At 42.8% G+C, this 26,650-nt stretch overlaps 1 protein-coding gene across 2 annotated transcripts in view; it reads left to right on the forward strand.

The window, feature by feature from the left end:
* The window catches only part of LOC115135011 (zinc transporter 6-like), a 70,951-nt gene that overhangs the window by 261 nt on the left and 44,040 nt on the right, over positions 1-26,650 (forward strand). The window contains exons 1-4 of one of the 2 annotated variants that reach the window (XM_065023124.1): positions 413-433; positions 828-874; positions 1,318-1,404; positions 9,273-9,357. In XM_065023124.1, coding sequence (XP_064879196.1) covers positions 836-874; positions 1,318-1,404; positions 9,273-9,357 — 211 coding nt within the window. In that variant the 5' untranslated portion in view covers positions 413-433; positions 828-835. Of the gene's footprint in view, positions 1-412; positions 434-827; positions 875-1,317; positions 1,405-9,272; positions 9,358-26,650 lie in introns of those variants that run through there. The other variant, XM_029669180.2, reaches the window with a different exon arrangement.

The raw sequence follows: 26,650 nt of genomic DNA on the forward strand, positions 1-26,650 counted from the left end.
TATTGGTAGCTAAGGTAACGGTAAACTGGCTAGCCACTGTTAGAAACCATAATCCGATATGAAGCATCTTTCCACAGCTGTGTGTAGCTAGCTATCTAGGTAAATCTTCACTGTAGCTAATGCATTGGCATTGCCATGTTATGATTACCAAGACGATAAAACGTGTCAGCTAACGTGCTTTGCTAGAGTGAGTTTACCTGAATTCCGGGGCAAAGTTAACTAACGTTGATGACGTTTCATCTGCTAGTTAGCTGTTTAACATCAGGCCAGGAAATCAAAGCAGAGCTAGGTGGCTGACTGGCTATCTGCAGATTTCTTAAACCTTTGCCACCTGCATCTTCTTGCTCCATGTCCGTGTCACACTCCTGATGGAGACACAATTGCACCAAGAGTTTACATTAACATAAAACACTGGGGACACACTGGCCTGCGGGTAAGTCTTAGGTGGAAATGCATTTTGAAAACCATGCATAATTTAGGCTCCAGAGTGGAGCAGCGTTCTAAGGCACTGCATCTCAGTGCTAGAGTCATCACTACAGACCCTAGTTCGATTGCAGGCTGTATCACCACCGGCCATGATTGGGAGTCCTGTAGGGCGACGCACAATTGGCACAGCGTCGTTAGGGTTTGACCGGGGTAGGCCTTCATTGTAAATACCATTTTTTTCTTAACTGACTTGCCTAGTTAAATAAAATTACAAAAAAATAAGGATAATCAAACATGCATCATTCTGGTATCTTGAAAATAACGTTAAATGAATACTTTACTTTATATCAGTACTTTGTATCAGGGCTTTTCATAACCACATACTTTCTCTTCCTCTGCAGATATCCCAATGCACAGAAAAAAGCATGAAACTGACATGTTTGTGCTGGTAAGTTTTCCTTTTTAAGACAAGTTGGGAGGCCTAAAGTAAAAAAAATATGTATATATATATGTGTGTGTATATGTATTTAATTAATTACTTACTGGCGGCAGTAAGTAATTAAGGGGGCTAGTAACCGGAAGGTTGCAAGTTCAAATCCTTGAGCTGACAAGGTCGTTCTGCCCCTGAACAGGCAGTTAACCCACTGTTCCTAGGCCGTCATTGAAAATAAGAATTTGTTCTTAACTGACTTGCCTAGTTAAATAAAGGTACAAATAAATAAAAATTGGCAAACTACTGTAGCTGAAGAAGAAGGATAAACACTACATTGTGAAGCCACTAGATGGTAGTATTATGTAAGACTTATAGCTTGTATCCCCCTACTTCTCTGCAAGCATTACAGGTTTCATCCTAATCTTTCACGTGACTGTGTGTTTGTGTGGTACCCACAGGGTACTATACACCCATTCCGAATGACGCACAGGTCCTTCTTTGGGAAACTCTCTCAAGAATTCCGCTTGGTGACTTCAGACAGACAGGTAAGTTTGCATGAAGGGGTGTATGCATTCGTGTGTATTGCTTGCTTTTTGCACACTCTGAAACAAAGAAATAGTATATTTTTTATTCCTCTAACGACCTCTACAAGCCAGAATTTTCAATAAAGTTATATTTGAACTTACTCTACCGGTTGTCTGGGTGATTGTTCCTCTTATGTCTCATAAAATAAAAAATACCCACAGGAAAGTATTATAAACCCTAGTTTTTAGAACGTCGGTCTATATTTTCAATCTCCTGATGCAGTTGCAAGTGATGCACACTATGTAGAAAATAGTGTCAGTAGATTGAAACTACAAAGCGGAAATACAAGCTGACAGAACCATATACACACCAGTGTTCTGAAAAGTCAGGTTAATAACACTTTCCTGTGGATATTTTGTCTCAAATTTCCAGTGGTAGAACAACAAAATCAGGGGACAACAGGTAGAGTAAGTTAAAATGAAGTTTACTCAACATTTTGAATTTATATATTAACACAAAAGTGGAAGCTTCCACACTCAGACTTGTAGAGGCTAGCATGTACATTAATATGCCTCCGGGACAAACTCTCCCGCAATGCTCTTTGTTTGGGAATTCCTCAATCCCCCTTCCCAGATGACCCTGACTTTATTATTGCACTCTTCTGGTAAGCTGTTTAGACATCTCATCTCATAGGCAAGCGCCCAAACACCTCATGATAATCTTTCACTCAATGGACTTCTCCATCACAGTGGGAATTGACAGGTCTTGCCAACCCAACTTGGCAAATAGAGTTTTCAGTAATCTGGTTGATAATGGACTTGTCCAGGAAGGCTCAGAGACTTGATGGAATTGTAGAACACGTGGGGTGGCGTGGCGTGCAGAGTGTAATCTACTTTTTGGCCTACACCAAGGTCCTACTTTTACAAACAAAACCAGGAGTGGATTACAGTGTACAGTTTGCAGAGCAAACAAATTCCAAGGCTAAACATTGATTGAATGTGAAAATGCCGCTCCCCTCATGGTATCACATCTAATTTGGGGATGCTCAGCCCGTGTTGTGCCCTCCTGTGCAGTGGGTGCAAAGTATATGTTGTCTTGAAGCCCATTAGAAATTGATGGCAAGGCAGTGTTGATTTGTGAAACGCACAGTCTCAGGTAGCTCAGTAATAGCCATTTGCACTAGCCCAACTAAAGTTAATGGAGCTAAAAACAGTCACTAACTAGACCAGTTTGCGAATCTGCAATGATCAGGTGCCACCTTTTATAGGGGAGAGTGGGGTAAGTTAAGTTTTTTTCAATATTCAGCATCACTCAGTTGAGAAATATTATTCATTCTAACAAAGAAATCTACATATTTCAGGGTGTTGTTTATACCTGGAAATAATCAGAATTCATGTTACAGTTTTGTGAACATATCTTGTCCAAAAAAAGTGGTCTCTTGGCACAACTTACCCGGGTATAGGGTAAGTTAAGCCGCCTACACATCTTTGTACTGTATGACATATTACCACTTCTTTTTTAAAACCATGTCTATCTTTATTTCCCAAACACAATTAAATCACAATAGCATTTTGTTTTTAAAATAATTTTAAGCATCTTTTAACACAGGCTTAAAGCTATAATATGTAACTTTTTGGGTGACCTGACCAAATTTACAAAGAAATGTGTGTTATAGATATGTCATTCTCATTGAAAGCAAGTCTAAGAAGCGGTAGACCTGTTCTATGCTTCCCGTTCTTAAGTTTAGTTTTAGGGTCTTTAACATTTTGGTTTTGTACACCAGTTGAAAATACAATATTTTGGGTTATGGAAAGATATTTCACAGCGGTTTAGATGGTAAAATCATTCTCTACAATATATTTTCTTGTTTAGTCACAAATTGAAATTAGGCAAACTATTAGAATTTTAGCAACCAGGAAATGGCTGTGCGATTTCTGTATAGTTGGGGTTTCTGAAAGGAGGCCCTTTATCTACTTCCCAGAGTCAGATAAACTAGTGGATACTATTTTTATGTATGTATGAAGGAAGTTATAGGTAGTTTCGTGAGCCAATGCTAACTAGTGTTGGCGTGATGACTGGAAGTCTATGGGTAACACAAGTTAGCATTGGCTCGTGAAACTACCTGTACTTTCCTTCATACTGGACACGGACATGAAAATGGTATCCACAAGTTCATCTAACTCTGGGGAAGTAGGTAAAGGACTTCATTGCCAAAACACCCAAATATCCCTTTAACACAACAAATGCTAGTTTTTTTTAAAACACAACATGGGCCTGTTACCTCATATCCCAGCGATAATGCTTTCCATTACATCTGGGAAGAAAACACTTCAATTTGCTCAACTTGCTATTGGGTCAACTTACCCCAAGACAAACATTTAGACTATATTAGCCCACACAGCTACAAGGTTGCACTTTCATGCTACACAAATACAGTTGAAGTTTACTTACACTTAGGTTGGAGTCATTAAAACTCGTTTTTCAACCACTCCACAAATTTCTTGTTAACAAATTATAGTTTTGGCAAGTCAGTTAGGACATCTATTTTGTGCATGACACAAGTTTTTTTTTCCAACAATTGTTTACAGAAAGATTATTTCACTTATAATTCATTGGATCACATTTCCAGTGGGTCAGAAGTTTACATACACTAAGTTGACTGTGCCTTTAAACAGCTTGGAAAATTCCAGAAAATTATGTCATGGCTTTAGAAGCTTCTGATAGGCTAATTGACATCATTTGAGTCAATTGGAGGTGTACCTGTGGATGTATTTCAAGGCCTACCTTCAAGCTCAGTTCCTCTTTGCTTGACATCATGGGAAAATCAAAAGAAATCAGTCAAGACCTCAGAAAAGTAATTGTAGACCTCCACAAGTCTGGTTCATCCTTGGGGGCAATTTCCAAATGCCTGAAGGTACCACGTTCATCTGTACAAACAATAGTACACAAGTATAAACACCATGGGACCACGCAGCCGTCACACCGCTCAGGAAGGAGACGCGTTCTGTCTCCTAGAGATGAACGTACTTTGGCGCGAAAAGTACAAATCAATCCCAGAACAATGGCAAAGGACCTTGTGAAGATGCTGGAGGAAACAGGTACAAAACTATCTATATCCACAGTAAAACAAGTCCTGTATCAACATAACCTGAAAGGCCGCTCAGCAAGGAAGAAGCCACTGCTCCAAAACCGCCATTAAAAGAAAGACTACGGTTTGCAACTGCACATGGGGACAAATATCATACTTTTTGGATAAATGACCTCTGGTCTGATGAAACAAAAATAGAACTGTTTGGCCATAAAGACCATCGGTATGGTTGAGAGAAAACGGGGGAGGCTTGCAAGCCGAAGAACACCATGAAGCACGGGGTGGCAGCATCTTTTGGGGGTGCTTTGCTGCAGGAGGTACTGATGTACTTTACAAATAGATGGCATCATGGGGGAGGAAAATTATGTGGATATATTGAAGCAACATCTCAAGACATCAGTCAGGAAGTTAAATCTTGGTCGCAAATGGGTCTTCCAAATGGACAATGAATAACCCCAAGCATACTTCCAAAGTTGTGGCAAAATGGCTTAAGGACAACAAAGTCAAGGCATTGGAGTGGCCATCACAAAGCCCTGACCTCAATCCTATAGAAAATTTGTGGGCAGAAATGAAAAAGCGTGTGCGAGCAAGGAGGCCTACAAACCAAACTCCGTTACACCCGCTCTTCAAATTCGTGGACTCAGCTATTTCAGCCACACCCATTACTAACCAGTATATAAAATCAAGCACACAGCCATGCAATCTCCATTGACAAACATTGTCAATTGAATGGCCTTACTGAAGAGCTCAGTGACTTTCAACGTGGGAACATCATAGGATGCCACCTTTCCAACAAGTCAGTATATTACATTTTTGCCCTGCTAGAGCTGCCCCGGTCAACAGCAAGTGCTGTTATTGTGAAGTGGAACGTCTAGGAGCAACAACGGCTCAGCCGCGAGGTGGTAGGCCACACAAGCTCTCAGAACGGGACAACTGAGTGCTGAAGTGGGTAAAAATGGCCTGTCCTCGAATGGAACACTCGCTACTGAATTCAAAACTACCTCTGGAAGCAACGTCAGCACATTTTACTGTTCGGCGGGAGCTTCATGAAGCGGGTTTCCGTGGTCGAGCAAATGGGTTTCTATGGTCGAGCAGCCGCACACAAGCCTAAGATCACCATGTGCAATGCCAAGCGTCGGCAAGAGTGGTGTTTCCATTGGACTCTGGAGCAGTGGAAACGCGTTCTCTGGAGTGATGAATCACTCTTCACCTTCTGACACTCTGACAAACAAATCTGGGTATGGCGGATGCCAGGAGAAAGATGTCTGCTGCCTGAATGCATAATGCCAACTGTATAGTTTGGTGGAGGAGGAGTAATGGCCTGGGACTGTTTTTCATGGTTTAGGCTCCTCCAGTGAAGGGATATCTTAACGCTACAGCATACAATGACATTCTAGATGATTCTGTGCTTCCAACTTTGTGGCAACAGTTTGGGGAAGGCCCTTTCCTGTTTCAGCATGACAATGCCCCCATGCACAAAGCGAGGTCCATACAGAAATGTTTTGTTGAGATCGTTGTGGAAGAACTTGACTGGCCTGCACAGAATCCTGACCTCAACCCTATCGAGCACTTTTGGGAAAAATTGGAACGCCGACTGCGAGCCAGGCCTATTTGCTCCACATCAGTGCCGACCTCACTAATGCTCTTGTGGCTAAATGGAAGCAAGTCCCCCGCAGCAATGTTCCAACATCTAGTGGAAAGCCTTCCCAGAAGACTGGAGGCTTTTATAGCAGCAAAGGGGGGACCAACTCCATATTAATGCCCATGATTTTTGAATGAGATGTTCGACGAGCTGGTCTCCACATACTTTTGTTCATGTAGTGTACGTTTAAGACCTCATATTGAAGCTTATAGAGAACCCAACTAATGTATTGAACAATGTTAAAAGTATCTACTTTTATGTAGATACAAGCATCATGAAACCTCAATGCAATAAATTAATTTGACTTGGTGAAAATCTGTTTTTGGACTTAAGTTCCGTACCACTTTTTCCATGTGGTTTCTTCGTTTACAGACTCCATGAAAATACCTCTTCCCAAAGATTTGGTCAAATGATTAATTTTGTTTATAGTTTCCTAGAAACACGGGTGGCTCATCATCCCCCTTTGGCTCAACATACCCCTCTCTCCCCTACAGGTCTACTTTGGTTTGCCCCTGTTTTGTCAAGCCTTTGAAGCATCATCATCACTTGCACAAAGACAAAGAAGTGGCTATGTGCAACATATTTGACATGTAAACATAACTTTTTTTTAAATGTAGGTTGTATCCAAAATATCAAATCAAATCAAATTTATTTATATAGCCCTTCGTACATCAGCTGATATCTCAAAGTGCTGTACAGAAACCCAGCCGAAAACCCCAAACAGCAAACAATGCAGGTGTAAAAGCACGTGTAAAATATCCCTGGTATATTTTCCTGGGAGGCTTTTGATTCGCTTTAGGGTACCTGGCAGAGAAACTGGCAAAAGGCTCTGCAAAGTGCAATGCTGTTATACAAGCCAAGCTGTAAGAGTATATGTGACCTTGACAGTGAAGTCATGTGGGGGCATGTTATGCCTTAAAACACGTAGGACTTTAAAATAAGGTCTTCATGGAGGATGGATATGGAAACATTCTCTTTTTCTGAGCAATTGTCTTAGTATAAAATAATAAAAACAAAATGTTTATGAGTCAGGAAGACTCTGACTGGATATCGTAGCATACAATATAATTCCGGACCCCACTATAGGCTAGTATCAAAGGATCAGGGCTGCATGTGAAACCGACATCACTGCTAGCTTAGTAGTATTAGCTTCCTCCCTGAGTACAACTTGGAGTAAACTGTCCGTACCACGGCTCAAACCCGGGTTCCTCTGCCGCTCTAACACGTACGTGACTGACATCCTTGACAACGTACGAACCAGTTGAGCTATAGAAAAAGATCCAATTTAGATTGCACCATTGGCAACATTTTAAGCTGTGCAGTGAGTTTACGGCATGTTCTTATCTCCGTTACACATGGGATATTGGATGGTATAAAGACCGGACTGTAAGGCTTCTGTCCACAGGGACACATTAAGGCTCTTGACTGATACCCTGCTCTCCACTGACTGTGCACTGTGTACAACGAGGGTACATGGGGGTTCAATCCCCTCTTTAGGAATTATCTGTATGTGTTCCATCTGCCGGTGTACTAGCTAGCTCTGCTAGTGTAACTCTGCATGCCTCTACCGAAGGACCAATGGGATGGCTAGGGGTTTCACTGTCTGGGATAAGCTGCTTTTGGCTCCAAGCGGCCCATCTGCCAGAGGTAAAGGCCCTCATCTACAAGAGTAGGGACTAGGGAGAGAGTGTGCTGTGGTGTGACTTCTGACTACTCTCCCTAAAAGCTGTATGGAAGAGGCACTTGGTTTGGTTTTATAGGAACAGAGACTGATTGAGGTAGTCATCTTAGTTCACTTCACATGCATGGAGAAGAGACTAAGTTTTCTGAAATGAAAGAGGTCTAGACTTGATACTTTTAGTGGAGAAAGTGGGGACGGTTGTCTTTCTTGATAAGGGTGTGATTGTGTGATACTTGAGGCTCACTGTGGCTGGACACTGCACCGTCCTTGCACCTACTAACAGGAGTCTTCTAGAATGATTCTGCTGTTGACCTGGCATTAAAATACAGTGGGTCCTCTCCCCCTGTGCTGTGGAGTAGGCCTAAACTCTTCTGGATTAAAGGCATAACAGTGAAACTACTAGTCACACAGAGAAGATGCAGTCAGTCTAACTTCCATCACTACGGAGCTTAACAGTCACTTGGCATGTGTCCTGTATAATATAATAATAAGCCATTTAGCAGACTTTTATCCAAAGGGACTTAGTTATGGCGTGCATACATTTTACGCATGGGTGGCCCCGGGAATCGAAAACACAATCCCGGCATTGCAAGCGCCATGCTTAACCAACTGAGCCACACAGCAGCCATGGATAACTCAGGCTTATAATGCATGCACGTTGCGTGGCGCATGCTCGGGCTGATGATGCAGTATAGTGTTTGTCGCAAGCTGATGATGCAGTACTTTAGGTCGACACGTTATTTATAGATGATATATCAGCGACTATAGTCTGTGACTCAGGGAGGCTGAATTTCCTAAGGGTGTTTGCGAGTGTCACTCCAATGTCAAATTTTACTTCGATATGTGATGTCTTCAGTACAACCCTCAGGAAAAAGATGTGCTGACATGTTTACCTGCAATACTGCCATCACCCAGAGGGTGTCAGTGTGTCATCTCATGTGTTTTTGTGTGTGTCTGTTAGTGTGTGGTTGGGATGTGTTGTGCAGCATACTGTCGCTATGTTTGCACACACACACGGTCACAGCGTTCTGTAGGGCCCTGACGCCACAACAGGCCCACACACACACTTCAGCTCCTATCTCTGTCCCTGGCTCCGGCTGTCACAAGACGCCCTAGCCCTGTCATAACACTGCGCACCGCAGTAATTGTAGATTTCACAGCACTCCAAGGACAGCCTCTGACTCCAACACAAAGTGACAGGCCAAGCAGCAGTGGATGGCCTCGAGTTTGTACCGTCCTCCTCACATTTTTGCTTTCCATTTTTTACGTGGTTTGTCTGATACAAAGCATTCACTGAATTACGGCGTAGATTAAAAATGTATATTTCTTTAACAGATATAGGTTAGACACGGGCATAATATAACCTATCATCCACTTGCGTTACCTGTTAATATCCCACTCCCATCAATCCTATACATCTAAAGGAATTAATTTGGTTTGGAAAGCTCTATTTAATGTTATGCTCTGTGTGTTTCAGTCATGGAGAATCCTGGTGTTCAGCATGCTGAATGTCCTCTGTACTGGTTGTCTGCTGATGTGGTGCAGCTCCACCAACAGTATGGGTGAGTAGTCCTCATCACGTGACAGTGTTCCACACAGCCAGCCAGGCGTAGTAGAGGACGTTAGTGAGAACACTCTGTACTGACATTGTTCTGATATTTTGCTCTGATGTAATTCTGTTCTCCCTAAAGTTGTTCACCTAGGGCCATGGCAGTTCACACCATTTTAATAACTACTTAGATCTACTCATGATGTCCAGAGAGCGAGAGATCCCATATTATAGTATAGTCACAGTCCTCTTGACCGAGGGAAATAGTAATTCATCTACTATGATCCGACCTCCCCACCCACACATTGCAGATTAGATCTTTGCTGGTGTCGCAGTCTTGTTGTGATGATGATCATGGTGAAATCAGTGTGAAATCCTTTTATGATTAATCCCTCTGAAAATGTGTGCAATGAAAAACATGGCAACACAAGCAGCCTCCACCAGTGTTGTGTGTCAGAGACACAGGAAATGGAGGACGTTCAGATATTGAGCGGCCCGAGGAATGCGACACAGACGTCAATAGCCAGCACAAATAAACCACAGCACCAGGCAGTTAGACCCTTCTGCTCAGAGACAGAGGAGAATGGATCCACAGGACAGGAAACTGTTGGTACACTTCCTATATGGTGTTTATCCACACCAAAACAAGCTGTGCTAATATTGAAGCCATTGAGGGCGAGAGAGAGTCTTTCCTCTGTGCTGTAATGGCATTTTCCAGCCTATATCTGCACAGATCAGCCTTGTGTTTAGGGAGATGGTAATGTGATTACCATCTGTTTATGGAGATGGTAATGTGTAGATCTCATAAGCTGCCCCCAATCTTACATGTCAACATCAATATGATATTATTACTAATTCAAGTAAAGGGATTTTTAAAAATGTTATGCAATCATAAAACAAGTATGATGTCAGTCCCGCTGCAAATAGTATGTGTTAAGCGTAAATCAAAGTCCACAGACGCGATAGTCTGGCGTCGCATTATGACTTACTGTAGCTACACGGCTCTGAGACCACCATCTGCGGGGGACGCACAGCCCGAAAGTTCACCTGCCCACAATTCCCAACCAACGTGTCTCCGGTACGTTTCCTCTATTCATTTGAATGTGTTGACAGTTGGAAAAATTGCTTGAGCTGCACTGAGAATTCGAGAAGTATGAAAGCCAATGGTCCAATATTCTAGAACACTGCTGTGAGTACATGTTTGGAAATCATGTATTGTACTTATTAGAACACATATTAATTTGCCCAAGTTTACCATAAGACATGAACAGACTGCGTCAGTGATTTGTATTCCCTGGAATTTTCTGAAGAGGCAACGACACTGGCATGTCCCTGTGTGTGTGGTGCTTCTATGTCTACCACTTTGTTTAGCTGTTTTTGGCTTTCCCAAAAACTTTTTCAATTTAAAGTTAACTACAAAGTAGCCTATGCCTACCTGGCAGAATCATGATTATTTTTGTAAATCCAGTGGGCATTTGTTTAGCAAACTCACATGTGCGCTACAGGAACACTGCTAACCAAACAGTGCTTGGTGCATTGTATAGAGATTGCAATGTTATATCTGTGCCATAATGGCCCTGGTGACAGGGTCAATGGCACTGCCCATGCTCTCTCCATTTTAAAGCAGTCAATTTTCTTATGTTAAAAAAAAAGTGTAAGGGCTAATATAGGTGACTTGCCGCTGCCGCCTGCCTTGCTGGGGTCTTGAACCAAATCTTGTCATTAATTTATGGCCATTAGATGGCAGTCATATTGCTTAAAGCCCATTTACAAACTTGGCAAACCAATTGAAGACGAAAATGCTCTGATAATTGGCTGCTCGCTCCCAACCAATAGGAATCCCAACCCAATTGACTGCCATTGAAGGCTTCTGCCATTTGAAAGTAATCTCCATGCAAAATGGGTTATTTCCATGTAATGCTCTCTATACATCTTTACAGTGCATGCACACTTAAATTAAAGGCCAACGACACTCAATCAAAATGTCTTAGATTTTTCACAGACCTCAAAAGTGGTCTCCTGTGTGGTAAAATTAGGGCTGGCATAATTACAGTGTAACCGTGTAACTGACGGTTATGGATGAAGACCGCCATGAAAATAAGATAATCGTCATGACCGTAAAACAAATGTATATATGTTTTGGTTGAACAAATCGCTGACTGAGTGACCACAATGCAGCAGCACATATAGAAATAGAATGAATAGAACAGGTTCAGAACCTCTTACCCTGGCAATTTGACTGAACTCATAGGTACACTCGCAATGGTTGCCAGTATTGTGATGCAATAATTTCAATGGTAATGTTGAATGTCAATGTAGGCTAATTTTGCTGGGGGGCAATGAGGAGATTCTGAATCTTTCTCCCACAGTCCTTTTCCCCACGCGTTTCCATGGTAATTCCATTGTGTGTTCGATTGACCTCTTTACCGCATCCATGGCTGCTAGTCCACCCATTATGTCATCATTGACTTGAATGAGTTCATTGTTGTGAACTTAGAACATCCAGTCTAGTTTTTTTTCTATTAAGTGTGGTTTTGAAAAGCAAAAACCTGGAAAGATAATTTGAAAATCTGTCCTTCTCCCAACTGTATTTGTTTGCTCTGGTATCTTTTTGGTATTGAGTATTGTGATACTAAACCTACTATCAAACTCCAAATTATGACATTGTGACAGCACTAGTATACAGTGGGGCAAAAAAGTATTTAGTCAGCCACCAATTGTGCATGTTCTCCCACTTAAAAAGATGAGAGAGGCCTGTCATTTTCATCATAGGTACTTCAACTATGACAGACAAAATGAGGGGGAAAAAATCCAGAAAATCACATTGAAGGATTTTTTAAATGAATTTATTTGCAAATTATGGTGGAAAATAAGTATTTGGTCAATAACAAAAGTTTATCTCAATACTTTGTTATATACCCCTTGTTGGCAATGACAGAGGTCAAACATTTTCTGTAAGTCTTCACAAGGTTTTCATACACTGTTGCTGGTCTTTTGGCCCATTCCTCCATGCAGATCTCCTCTAGAGCAGTGATGTTTTGTGGCTGTTGCTGGGCAACATGGACTTTCTACTCCCTCCAAATATTTTCTATGGGGTTGAGATCTGGAGACTGGCTAGGCCACTCCAGGACCTTGAAATGGTTCTTATGAAGCCACTCCTTCGTTGCCCGGGCGGTGTGTTTGGGATCATTGTCATGCTGAAATACCCAGCCAGCCATGTTTCATCTTCAATGCCCTTGCTGATGGAAGGAGGTTTTCACTCAAAATCTCACGATACATGGCTCCATTCATTCTTTCCTTTACACGGATCAGTGGTCCTGGTCCCTTTGCAGAAAAACAGCCCCAAAGCATGATGTTTCCACCCCCATGTTTCACAGTAGGTATGGTGTTCTTTGGATGCAACTCAGCATTCTTTGTCCTCCAAACACGACGAGTTGAGTTTTTACCAAAAAGTTATATTTTGGTTTCATCTGACCATATGACATTCTCCCAATCTTCTTCTGGATCATCCAAATGCTCTCTAGCAAACTTCAGACGGGCCTGGACATGTACTGGTTTAAGCAGTGGGACACGTCTGGCACTGCAGGATTTGAGTCCCTGGCGGCGTAGTGTGTTACTGATGGTAGGCTTTGTTACTTTGGTCCCAGCTCTCTGCAGGTCATTCACTAGGTCCCCCCGTGTGGTTCTGGGATTTTTGCTCACCGTTCTTGTGATCATTTTGACCCCACGGGGTGAGATCTTGCGTGGAGCCCCAGATCGAGGGAGATTATCAGTGGTCTTGTATGTCTTCCATTTCCTAATAATTTCTCCCACAGTTGATTTCTTCAAACCAAGCTGCTTACCTATTGCAGATTCAGTCTTCCCAGCCTGGTGCAGGTCTACAATTTTGTTTCTGGTGTCCTTTGACAGCTCTTTGGTCTTGGCCATAGTGGAGTTTGGAGTGTGACTGTTTGAGGTTGTGGACGGGTGTCTTTTATACTGATAACAAGTTCAAACAGGTGCCAATAATACAGGTAACGAGTGGAGGACAGAAGAGCCTCTTAAAGAAGAAGTTACAGGTCTGTGAGAGCCAGAAATCTTGCTTGTTTGTAGGTGACCAAATACTTATTTTCCACCATAATTTGCAAATAATTTCATAAAAAATCCTACAATGTGATTTTCTGGATTTTTTTTCTAATTTTGTCTGTCATAGTTGAAGTGTACCTATGATGAAAATTACAGGCCTCTCTCATCTTTTTAAGTGGGAGATCTTGCACAATTGGTGGCTGACTAAATACTTTTTTGCCCCACTGTATGTTGTTTGTGTGGTGTCAGGACAACACTAGTTTGTGTGGTGTCAGGACAACACAGGTATGTGTTTGTATACTGTATGTGATAGGCGCTGTACAAGCTTGTGGATGTTGTTTTAGCTGTGTGTTATGAGTTTGGTGCTCAGACCGAGAGGAACGGTAGTGTAGTGGTCTCAGGATTTTATTATAGTGTTTCTGTGTGGCAAATTAGATCTCTTCCACATCTCTGAAGGTTTTCCAGTCATTGCATATTTACCCTAATGTGCCGGGCTGAGCATTTGGCTTCCGGTTCATTAGACCATCCTCCTCTCTCCCTCCCCCTTCATAGTAAACAATGCCAGTGTTACAACAAAGCAACGCTACACTGCTGTTGCATAGGTGATGTGTGCTTTTCATACATGCTCCGTACTGCCTATGGTGGACTAGTCATTCCAGTAGAGCATCATCAACTGAATGACATTGTGAAAACAAAAGAGAATCTCTAATTGAATTTGATACGATAATGTCCCAAAGGCATGCAGGACGGAACCATAGAACGTGGGGTTTGCATAATTGGGCCGAAATTGGCCATGTCAGCGGCCATATAGTCACACAGGAGGAGGAAGAGCTGCAAGCCTGGTCTGAGAACAATCTGAAGTCCCCATCAGCAGCACCAAGCCTCATCCCTGTGACTGGTCCTAGCTGCTCATTTGTGAGAAAGCGGCTTCCTGAAGAGATCTCCTATTCTAAACTTGAGCAGGAGATGTTTTTCCATTACAAAACTCTAAAGTGGAGGGCTACTACTCCTAATCCTTCCTTGCAGATTGGATAGAATCAATGTTAGCTCCACAGAGTTTGACACAAACCTGCGGGTAATCCTTCACTGACCCATAAGTTCAAGTGCAGCATTCGTGGTTGAGCGAGATAATGATTAACTAAGAGAAAATGTGACTACACTTAAATCTCATTGTCTATTTATGGGGGTTTCCAATTCAGTGACACTGAACAAAACACGAGGACTACATGCTGCATTTCTCTCTGACAGGTCTATTTATAGTGCATTTTCATTAAGCGGTTGTTAAACAAGCATGCATAACGCTACTTGGGAGAGAACATGTAATTAACAGTGGCATTGCAGGCTATTACTAGGCTTAGCATGTGAATACATCGAGGCCTAGTGATAGACTAGCACCCTCTCCAGCTGCCTCAGACTACAACAACAGGAGATGGGCTCCTGCCCTATGGGCCATTCTGGCTCGGGCAAGGCTACTTACTTTTTAGGCCTAATTTTGAGTATAAGGGAAGCATAAATCCAAAAATAAATCCCTTTTAATAATTTGGTGGGTGTTATTATACTCATGTGTGAATTGGAAATGTGTTTTTTGTATATCCCAACTCCCCCTGAGACACCCTTGGAGAGTGGGGTTACGGCCAGGGTCAGCCATTATCAACAGCAATTAGGGTTAAGTGCCTTGCTCAAGGGTATACGGCAGATTTTTCACCTTGTCGGCTTGGTGATTCGGACGAGTAACCTTTTCAGTTTACTGGCCCAACACTACCCGCTCGGCTACCTGCCGCCCTAAGATGTCATTAGCATGAAGCCTTTCAAATTCAAAAGGAAGACATTGCAGTGCAACACATTTTTTTGTTCCAGTTTCTCATAAATATACTAAAAAGGAAAAATGGATCTCTTAAGAGGCTACTTCCGCTGATATATAGGTACATTATCCTGTCTGTAGCTAATAGCTATGAACAATGGTGGAAAGATAATAGCTTGTAATTTACAGATTTTTTGCTAATTTCAGGAAGAAGAGCCATATTAAGGGATAGCAACCAGAAATGTATTTATATAGCTAGCAGATATTGTGGACCTGACGAAGATCCTCTGGATCAAAACATCATTAAAGGTGGTAATTATTTGGGAGTAAACAGTGTACAGGCCTTTATGTTCTTTTCATGTATGTACCATTAGCCAAGCACGCACGTTTTTTGATGGATGTGCGTGTGACCACAGCCATTTCTTCAACTGAAAATGTTCTGATTCGATAACAATTTCCTTTCATTAACTATCTACAAAGTATCTGATAATGGTGCCTTCAGGGGTGGTGTTGGGACGTTTCCAGGGATGACTCTTAATTGTATTTCCTTGATTCCTCGCATCCTCTCTCCTCACCTCCTTCTCAAAGCGCATTTAGTGTGTGTGTGTGTGCATAACTGATCCTAAAGTGGTGCGCTGTTCCGTAGGCTGTCGGAATAAAACAGATGAGTCTACAGGAATGTTTGGTGTTGTCAGCTGGTCCGGATCAAATTTTGCACCGGAAGACTAGATAAAGTTTCAAGCGGTTGAAAAATGTCCATGCCTTAATTTGATATGCGTATCCCTCTTTTGTCAACACTTCTTTTAGCTGGATCAATAGTTGCCTGGGATTGTTGGTTGTGTAGGTCATTACAGACGAATACAAACTGACTGCAGTGTGCACTGGGTTATTGTTTTCAAGGCCCATGATCCTCTAGGTTTATTCCCTTCTTATACTGTTTGTTTACTATGGCAATTATTCTGCTGAATTGTTACGCGGGATTATACTGGATGATTAGAAAGGGTTACTTTTAAGCATGTTTAATGCTCTGTTGTGATTCCTGGAAATTCAGGACATTTATTTTCTGTCTTGATGGTGTTATGGAACGTAGTGACTGGCCTTGGTTCAGAGTCTTGTTTTTATTTGTTTAATTCACAGTTTAGTGTGCAGTGTGTTTAGTTTCTGGAGAGAAACACACACACACACAACTAATCTTTGTGTTTGTTCTATGTGTGTGTTAGTGCATCTGATGTCTGTCTGCTCTGCTCCTTCATAGCAGACAGCCTCCTCTCAGAAGCACTATACTCTAGGACTGTGTGTTCCCACCGTATTTCTACAGCTGGGGGAAGCCAAGCGAAAGGAGGTCAAGTGCCTGTTCTGCAGGCTTATAAACACCCCCCCCCCTTTATCCCCCTCTCATCCTTCCTCCTGCCCGGAGAGAGAGGGAGAGCTGAATGAAAGGGTTTACCCTGTCCTGACAACCCCCCCAGTCTGAGCGGCTCGCTCAGTGTGGCTCTCAGGAGATTGGCATGGTGGCAAACTGTATGCAGATGCCTCCCCCCAAAAAAGTCTCTGTGGATAAGAGAGTGTGACTGTCAGAGATGGGAAGAGATTGTGTGTGGCACTTGAGGTTATCCTGTCTAGGCCCTTGCAGCATGTGTGTCCATGTGTTTGTTTGTTTATCTTTGTTTGTTTGTGTCTGTGTGTGCACGTGTGTGTCTGCGCTCCAGTGTGTCTGTATTTGGTGAAGGGAGAGTTAGTTAGTCCCCAGGCCCCTCCTGTTCTTCCCCGCTAGAGCACAGCTGGTGAGTCCCACAGGGCTGTGAGTAAAGGGAACAGTCCTACATTCAGATTCACTTTCTGTTCCAAACAATTCTCAGCTTTCCCAATAATAAAACTCACTTAATTTATTCCCCATACAACCACATAAAAAATATATATTAGGTGGGTGCTTATATTTGTTCTATTTCACACATGTACAAGTGTGTATTATACGCATAAGTGGATTGGAAATGTGTTTTTGCATATCCAATCTCCCCCTGAGACACCCTCTGAGAGATGGTGACATCTGCTTTACTTAGAATCTAGCCCTGAACACTGATCTATAGCTACACTGCTCAAAAAAATAAAGGGAACACTAAAATAGCACATCCTAGCTCTGAATGAATGAAATATTCTTATTAAATACTTTTCTTTACATAGTTGAATGTGCTAACCATTTCACCCAAAAATGAACACAAATTTATCAACCCATGGAGGTCTGGATTTGGAGTGACACTCAAAATTGATGTAACGTCCTTAAAACAAGTCAAAATGAGGCTCAGTAGTGTGTGTGGCCTCCACGTGCCTGTATGACCTCCCTACAACGCCTGGGCATGCTCCTGATGAGGTGGCGGATGGTCTCCTGAGGGATCTCCTCCCAGACCTGGACTAAAGCATCCGCCAACTCCTGGACAGTCTGTGGTGCAACGTGGCGTTGGTGGATGGAGCGAGACATGATGTCCCAGATGTGCTCAATTGGATTCAGGTCTGGGGAACGGGCGGGCCAGTCCATAGCATCAATGCCTTCCTCTTGCAGGAACTGCTGACACACTCCAGCCACATGAGGTCTAGCATTGTCTTGCATTAGGAGGAACCCAGGACCAACCGCACCAGCATATGGTCTCACAAGGGGTCTGAGGATCTCATCTCGGTACCTAATGGCAGTCAGGATACCTCTGGCGAGCACAGGGAGGGCTGTGCGGCCCCCCAAAAATGCCACCCCACACCATGACTGACCCACCGCCAAACCGGTCATGCTGGAGGATGTTGCAGGCAGCAGAACGTTCTCCACTGCGTCTCCAGACTCTGTCACGTGCTCAGTGTGAACCTGCTTTCATCTTTGAAGAGCACAGGGCGCCAGTGGCGAATTTGCCAATCTTGGTGTTCTCTGGTAAATGCCAAACGTCCTGCACGGTGTTGGGCTGTAAGCACAACCCCCACCTGTGGACGTCGGGCCCTCATACCATCCTCATGGAGTCTGTTTCAGACCGTTTGAGCAGACACATGCACATTTGTGGCCTGCTGGAGGTCATTTTGCAGGGCTCTGGCAGTGCTCCTCCTGCTCCTCCTTGCACAAAGGCGGAGGTCGCGGTCCTGCTGCTGGGTTGTTGGCCTCCTCCACATCTCCTGATGTACTGGCCTGTCTCCTGGTAGCGCCTCCATGCTCTGGACACTACGCTGACAGACACAGCAAACCTTCTTGCCACAGCTCGCATTGATGTGCCATCCTGGATGAGCTGCACTACCTGAGCCATGTGTGTGGGTTGTAGACTCCGTCTCATGCTACCACTAGAGTGAAAGCACCGCCAGCATTCAAAAGTGACCAAAACATCAGCCAGGAAGCATAGGAACTGAGAAGTGGTCTGTGGTCACCACCTGCAGAACCACTCCTTTATTGGGGGTGTCTTGCTAATTGCCTATCATTTCCACCTGTTGTCCATTCCATTTGCACAACAGCATGTGACATTTATTGTCAATCAGTGTTGCTTCCTAAGTGGACAGTTTGATTTCACAGAAGTGTGATTGACTTGGAGTTACATTGTGTTGTTTAAGTGTTCCCTTTATTTTTTTGAGCAGTGTATATAATGGCTCCACGAGGTTTGCTTTTTTTCATAGACATTTAGTTTATAGGCTAGAACTAGGTAATGTGGTTCGTGGACAGTATTTTCAGTACAGCTAATGACAGTATGTTCAGTACAGCTAATGGCCTCATTACCGTATGTAATCTTTATCGAGCTACCTAATATGAGCTAATCTAATGGAAGCATCTGGTTTTGATGTTGTTAAATTAAGACACTTTGGTACTCCTGAGACATTCCACAGTCACAGACTGAGATCCACCCTGATGACAGGAGCCTATCCAAGCCAAGTCTGGTCAGAGACTGTTTATTCAACTCAGGGTTGGAGCAGGGGAAGATTTCACTACAAGCTGGTGTGGAGCTCCTCAGAGGCCTGTTCTTGTACCCCTATTAATTTCTGACAGTCTACTTAAAGTGTGGAGTTCCAGCCTCTTTCTGCAGCCTCACGTTACACAAGCCTATTAATTATTGGACAAAACCAATGTGCTGCTCACCCGTGTCTTCCTATTCAGAGAGCTAAGCTATATCCTACTTGCCTCATCCATCAGGATTCAGTGTATGCTGTCGCTCTGACAACAGTAGGGCCAACTTGTACAAAAGCCATGGGGGGGGTTCAGTAACACCACACTTTGAATAGGTGAGAATTGTTATATTGTTGATTACAGCTAGAGATGTTCATGATTATGTTTTCTGAAGGCTTTGTGGCTGTTTATACACCAACTGTCATGAGTAAACTAGTGAGAACCCTTTGCATAGAACCTGAAAACAACTTCAAAGGTGTGGTTATATGCATAGAAATACAATCTCATTCTATACCTTGACCATTATCAGAACACTATCTTACTAAATGAGTTGTGTGCCATCTTCATTGTTTCCACTGAATGGTGAATTGAAATGTTGATCTCTGAGGTCAGGTTTTCTTTCAAACAATTCTCCAATGTTTTTTTGTGGTCAGCCAAAAGTTTCTTAGTGAGTGCTGGTAGTCAGAGCTAGTTCAGGTTGTGGTTACTGACAGGTCAGTTTTGATGGGTCAACTATCTCAACAATTGTGTGCTTATGTCTGTGTGCTGAACTATATACAGTTTGTTGTCACTGACTTCTCCCTCCCTGGGCCACTAAGTGTGTGTGTGTGTGTGTGTGTGTGCTCCCAGCTCTTTGTACCAGCCAGCCCTGAATGCGTGTTTCCCTGGTCTCACATTCACCTCCTGTGGTTGTCAGCACGGGCCCAAGGCCCAGACCAGCCGCCGCTTCCTTTGCACGGCTCCCATTTCCCCTGCCAGGTGTTTCTGTGTAGTCAGTCAATAAAGCTTTTAGTTTACATATGGAGCGATCTATTGTTTTAATGTGCCGCGTTGACAGACACCCGAGATGCCCTGGTCGATGCATGTTTCTCTGCGCAATGACAGCCCACTGCTGCAGTTTGCAAATCTCTCCTTTCTGAGATACCGTGTGTGTAACCTGTGTCTATGCGCCAATGCGGTTAGGACCCAGCAGAGCCTGGCCCAGGGAAAGGTGATACACACCCGTGGCCCAAAGGCCCGTCAACTTTTGCTTATCCTCCGATAACCAGGCAGCACTTAATGCCGTTAATGGGCTTTGTTCCCTGGGGTGGAACCGGGGCCGGGAGGTGGGGCTAGGGGCTGAGGTTGGGGGGTGGGGCTGGGATGGCAGCAAGGCACAGGGAACAGTCAGCCAATCAGACTGCTTCTGGCTTCTGCTCTGCAGACGACATTAAATATGCAGCTCCTGAGTCATATTCCTCCACTGCGCTCCTTTCCTTTATAATCTCCCATTGATCAGGTCTGAAATCATACTCCAGTGACCTTAATCTGCACACATTATGCTCCATGTATTGGGTTCAACTCTGGAGGGACCCGGTCCACCGGGCCTCCTCTGGGTTATGACTACTTTTGCTGCTCCATGCCGGACAGCTGCTCCATGCCAGACAGCTGACCAAACCGTCTCCGCGCACCAGAGGCAAAATACCAAAACTAACTAAACCAACTACATTCATTTGGGGACAGGTCGAAATGCATAAAAACATTCCTGGACAGTTAGCAAGCTTATTGTTGCTAGCTAATTTGTACTGGGAGAAAAACATTGGGTTATTATTACCTGAAATGCGTAATGTCTTTTTTTATAGAATATTTACCCTTTAAAAAAATATAGATATATTTTCTTTCACACAAAATTGTGAATGATGGCAGACCAAAGGGAGGGTGGTGCTGCTTCTCCTCTCGATGCTGTTAATTTATCTAAAACATGAGGTGTATGCTGATGGTTATTGCCACGATTGTCAGTCATGTAGCTGCTGTACTGATAATATCACTGCGTCCTTGCTGGGATGACACAATCCGTCTACTGTCAGGGATTGCCGACACCCCAGACAAACACATTGGTTCATCGTTCCACGGGAACGGACAGTACACAGCGTACCATCATGTTCTGAATGTAAATGTAAATAATGGCCAAATCTACTTTGCTCCCTATTTGACTGAATCGCTTAGGAGTAACAAACACAAGTCTAACATCTATCGGAAACTGCTAAACTACCTGTTCACTACCCTCCTGTTCTCCGGGGATGTGCAACTCAACCCTGGGCCTAACATCACCGAGCCATCAATACTCACCGTAGTGGGGAGCAGTGGATGGCCGCGGAGGCGGGTGATTGCTATGCTCCCATGGTTTCTCTCGAGGCACCCAGCTCGAAGATGAAATGTAACTCTCCAAACATATCCAAGTCGCTATATGCGATCCTTGACTCTGCTCTCGGCACGCAAGCTGTTTTAATTAGTTCTCTGCATCCAGTGCAAGCGGAAGGGATAGTTAATTGCACTACCGAACTGCCCTTAATCAAAACGGCCTAAACCCATCTTCCAGAAAACAGTGAAAATTTTACTATTTTCAATGTCATTCACTCTCGAGTCATCTGGGACCCACGAGCTAAGCCCGAGGGACTACTAGGGGGCATTTGAACATTTGCGGTGTCATTCCAGGAAGTGATCAAATTCAACATCTTCTTAGACTCCAACCTTGACTGCCTTTCAGAGACATGGCTCCATAAAAACTCTCCATCAGCTGCTTTGATTGTGATTGGCTACAATGTTTTCAAGAGAAACAGGATTGAAGGAAGATGAGGGAGTCTGATGATTTACATTAAATAACATATCCGATGTAAACAAATTGAGTGGTCATGTGATAATGAACTAGAATGTATTGGCCCAAATGCTACTGTCTCCCCACATGTCTTTTACCCTTATTGGAATGTATAGACCACCTTTCACCAAACGTGTGTTCTTTGATCAATTTAATAACATGCTTAAGGAATGTGATTTTGGGAAAGAGGTCATCTTAATGGGAGATTTTAACATTCATTATCAAGACAAGATTTGTAGCAAAACCCTCAAACGATCACAAATACCAGCTAGTGTAAGGTCAAAGGTTGATCTGGTGTTCAGTAATAAACCAGAGAGAGTTACTAAATCATTCAATATAGTTACTGGCCTGTCTGATCATAATCTGACACTTATAGCCATAAAGCTTTCCAAGAACAGGTTTAACCTCTACTGTTAGAAAGCCTGATCAGCTCAGAACACCTAAGAGTGATTTCAATTATTTTGAAAATGCAATTAAGGGAATTACCTGGAATGATCCCTTGTTCTATACAGGTGTGGAAGCTGATAGTCAGGTTTTTCTATCCACAATCAGGACTACAATAAATGGCTTCCTAAAGAAAAGAAAATCATCTAAACCTGGCCAAAATACTACTCTACCTTGGCTAAATGGAGAAATAATGGAGACGGGTGAAAGAATGAGATTATGCTCTAAAGCCTTAAAGTCCAAATTAGAGTATGACTTAGATTTACCATGTTGAGAAATAAGGTGATGAAAGAAATCAGATTGGCCAAGGCAAACATTTTTTATCAACATGGTTGGTGAAGCAAATTGATCTGGGAGAAGATAATAATTAACCTTTCTAGGCCAGGCGTTCCGCAAGTGGAACCCCTCGACAACATTCCGCTGAAAAGGCAGTTCGCGAAATTCAAAAATATGTTTTAGTAACTTTCACACATTAACAAGTCCATTACAGCAAATGAAAGATAAACATCTTGTTAATCTACCCACCGTGTCTGATTTAAAAAATGCTTTACAGCTAAAGCACAACATATGATTATGTTAGGTCATAGCCAAGTCGAAAAAACACACAGCCATTTTTACAGCCAAAGATAGGAGTCACAAAAAGCAGAAATATAGATCAAATGAATCACTAACCTTTGATGATCAGATCAGATGACACTCATAGGACATCATATTACACAATACATGTATGTTTTGTTCGATAATGTGCATATTTATATCCAAACATCTGTTTACATTGGCGCCTTACGTGCAGTAATGTTTTGATTCCATTTAGCAGAAATACTCATCATAAACATTGATAAAAGATACAAGTGTTATTCATAGAATTAAAGATAGACTTCTCCTTAATGCAACCGCTGTGTCAGATTTTTTTTTAAATTAACAGAAAAAGCATAATCTGAGCGGCACTCAGAACCCAAAACAACCAGAGGAATATCCGCCATTTTGGAATCAACAAAGTTCGAAACAACACCATAAATATTCACTTACCTTTGATCTTCATCAGAAGGAACTCCCAGGAATCTCAGTTCGACAATAAATGACAGATTTGTTCCATAAAGTTCCATCATTTATGTCCAAATAGCCACTTGTTGTTAGTGTGTTCAGCCCAGTAATCCATCTTCATGAGTCGCAGGCACTTCATCCAGACGACAAGTCGAAAAGTTGTGTTACAGTCCTTTAGAAACATGTCAAACGAGGTATGGAATCAATCTTTAGGATGTCTTTAACATAAAACATCAATGTTCCAACCAGAGAATTCCTTTGTCTTCAGAAAAGCACTGGAACGTGAGGTAACTCTGTTGGGAGCTCGCGTCATGAGACCAAGGCTCTCTGCTAGATCACTGACTCAGAGGTCTCATGAGCTCTCCTTTTATAGTAGAATCCTCATTCAAGTTTCAAAAGACGGTTGACATCTAGTGAAAGCCGTAGGAAGTGCAACTTTATCCATATCTCAATGTGTATTCGGTAGGCCAAGCTTTGAAAAACTACAAACCTCAGATGTCCCACTTCCTGGTTGGATTTTTCTCAGGTTTTTGCCTGCCATATGAGTTCTGTTATACTCACAGACATCATTCAAACAGTTTTAGAAACTTCAGAGTGTTTTCTATCCAATACTAATAATCATATGCATATATTAGCATCTGGTACAGAGTAGGAGGCAGTTCCCTCTGGGCACGCTATTCATCCAAAAGTGAAAATGCTGCCCCCAAAAAAAAGGTTACAGGGAAAGACTACAGTAACATTGCAAAAAGGCTAGAAATCCAATGTGAATGACAGTCTAACACAGGATGCAGTCAAAATAGCAACAGCCTTCAATTCCTGCTTTGTTGACTGTCAAAGTACTGACACAGAACCCCTCCACTGGTTTCTTGGGCTCAGCGCTAGTGAATGACACTCACCCAGTCAGAGATGAACAAGGTGATTATCTCACTAAAGAACTCTAAAGCCAAAGATGTGTTTCGGCTGGACTCTACCTTTCTTAATAACTACAATGAGTCACTCATTGGCCCCATTACTAAGGTCACCAACAGGTCTATTCGTCAGGGGCTATTTCCCAGGGTACTGAAGTTGACCATAACAGCCATCTTTAAATCCGGTGACCCTGCTGACGTGAGTAACTACAGGCCCATTAGTATACTACCACTGGTGTTGAAGGTTGCTGAAAAGTGTGTAGCAGAGCAACTGACTGCCCACCTCAACAACAGCCCCTTCACATTATACTACATGCAGTTTGGCTTCAGAGCAAAACACACTGAAAATGTGTCCAAGATAGACAAAGGGGGCGTTGTTGGGGCTGTATTTCTAGACTTAGGGAAAGCTTTGGATACTGTTAACCATGACGTTCTCATCACAAAACTGTCCAAGTTCAACTTTTCCCCCGATGCCATGATGGATGAAATCATACCTTGAAGGCAGAACCCAGTGTGTCAGTGAGTAATGGAGCTATCTCCCACTCTAAGCTATGATGTGGGCGTGCTCCAAGGGGCAATACTGGGGCCCCTCCTGTTCAGCTTGAACATTAATGATCTGCCTTCTGTCTGTACTTGGTCTGAAGTTCAAATGTATGCAAATGATAGTAATACCTACTCATTCCAGGGTTTTTCTTTATTTTTCAATTTTCTACATTGTAGAAAAATAGTGATGACATCAACACTATGAAATTACACATGGAATCATTTATTAACCAAAAAAGTGTTAAACAAATCTAAATATACTTGATATTTTTCACAGTAGCCACCCTTTGCCTTGATGACAGCTTTGTACACTCTTGGCATTCTCTCAACCAGCTTCATGAGGTACTCATCAGGAATGCATTTCAATTAACAGGTGTGCCTTGTGAAAAGTTTATTTGTGGAATTTCTTTCCTTCTTAATGCGTTTGAGCCAATCAATTGTGTTGTGAAAAGGTAGGTTTGGTATACAGAAGATAGCCCTATTTGGTAAAAGACCAAGTCCATATTATGGCAAGAACAGCTCAAATAAGCAAAGATAAACAATAGTCCATCATTACTATAAGACATGAAGGTCAGTCAATCTGGAAAATTTCAAGAACTTTGAAAGTTTCTTAAAGTGCAGTCACAAAAACCATCAAGCGCTAAGAAGAAATTTGCTCTCATGAGGACCTCCACAGGAAAGGAAGTTTCAGATTTACCTTTGCTGTAGAGGATAAGTTCATTGGAGTTACCAGCCTCAGAGTTCAAGTAACAGACACATCCCAACATCAGTTGTTCAGAGGAGACTGCGTGAATCATGCCTTCATGGTCAGATTTCTGCAAAGAAACCACTACTGCCTCCCGGGTGGCGCAGTGGTTAAGGGCGCTGTACTGCAGCGCCAGCTGTGCCACCAGAGACTCTGGGTTCGCGCCCAGGCTCTGTCGTAACCGGCCGCGACCGGGAGGTCCGTGGGGCGACGCACAATTGGCCTAGCTGCAGTACAGCGCCCTTAACCACTGCGCTTGGTTGGGTTGTGTATCGGAGGACGCATTACTTACTTTCAACCTTCGTCTCTCCCGAGCCCGTATGGGAGTTGTAGCGATGAGACAAGATAGTAGCTACTAAACAATTGGATACCACGAAATTGGGGAGAAAACGGGGTAAAATTCCCAAAAAATTTAATAAAAAAAGAAACCACTACTAAAGGACACCAATAAGAAGAGACTTGCTTGGGCCAAGAAACACGAGCAATGGACATGAGTCCAAATTTCATACACCATCCCATCTGGTTTGCCCTTAGTCCCAATATACTTTTCAACAGGACAATGACCCAACACATCTCCAGGCTGTGTAAGGGCTATTTGACCAAGAAGGAGAGTGATGCATCAGATTACCTGGCCTCCACAATCAACCCAATTTTTTTGGGGTTACTACATGATTCCATATGTGTTATAGTGTTAACTATGTGTTATAGTTGAGTGTTGTAGTTTTTATGTCTTCACTATTATTCTGCATTGTAGAAAATAGTGAAAATAAAGAGAAACTCTTGAATGAGTAGGCGTGTCTAAAATTTTGACTGGTAATGTATATGCATGCAAAGAGCAAACGACACGCTGCACAAGAACTCACTACTGTAATGGTCTAGGTTACAAAATGACTCATGTTTGTGTGTTTTTAGGGCTATTTGACCAAGAAGGAGAGTGATGCATCAGATTACCTGGCCTCCACAATCAACCCAATTTTTTACTACATGAATAGTTATAACAG

This window comes from Oncorhynchus nerka, linkage group LG10, assembly GCF_034236695.1.
Source record: "Oncorhynchus nerka isolate Pitt River linkage group LG10, Oner_Uvic_2.0, whole genome shotgun sequence".
Lineage (NCBI taxonomy): Eukaryota > Metazoa > Chordata > Actinopteri > Salmoniformes > Salmonidae > Oncorhynchus > Oncorhynchus nerka.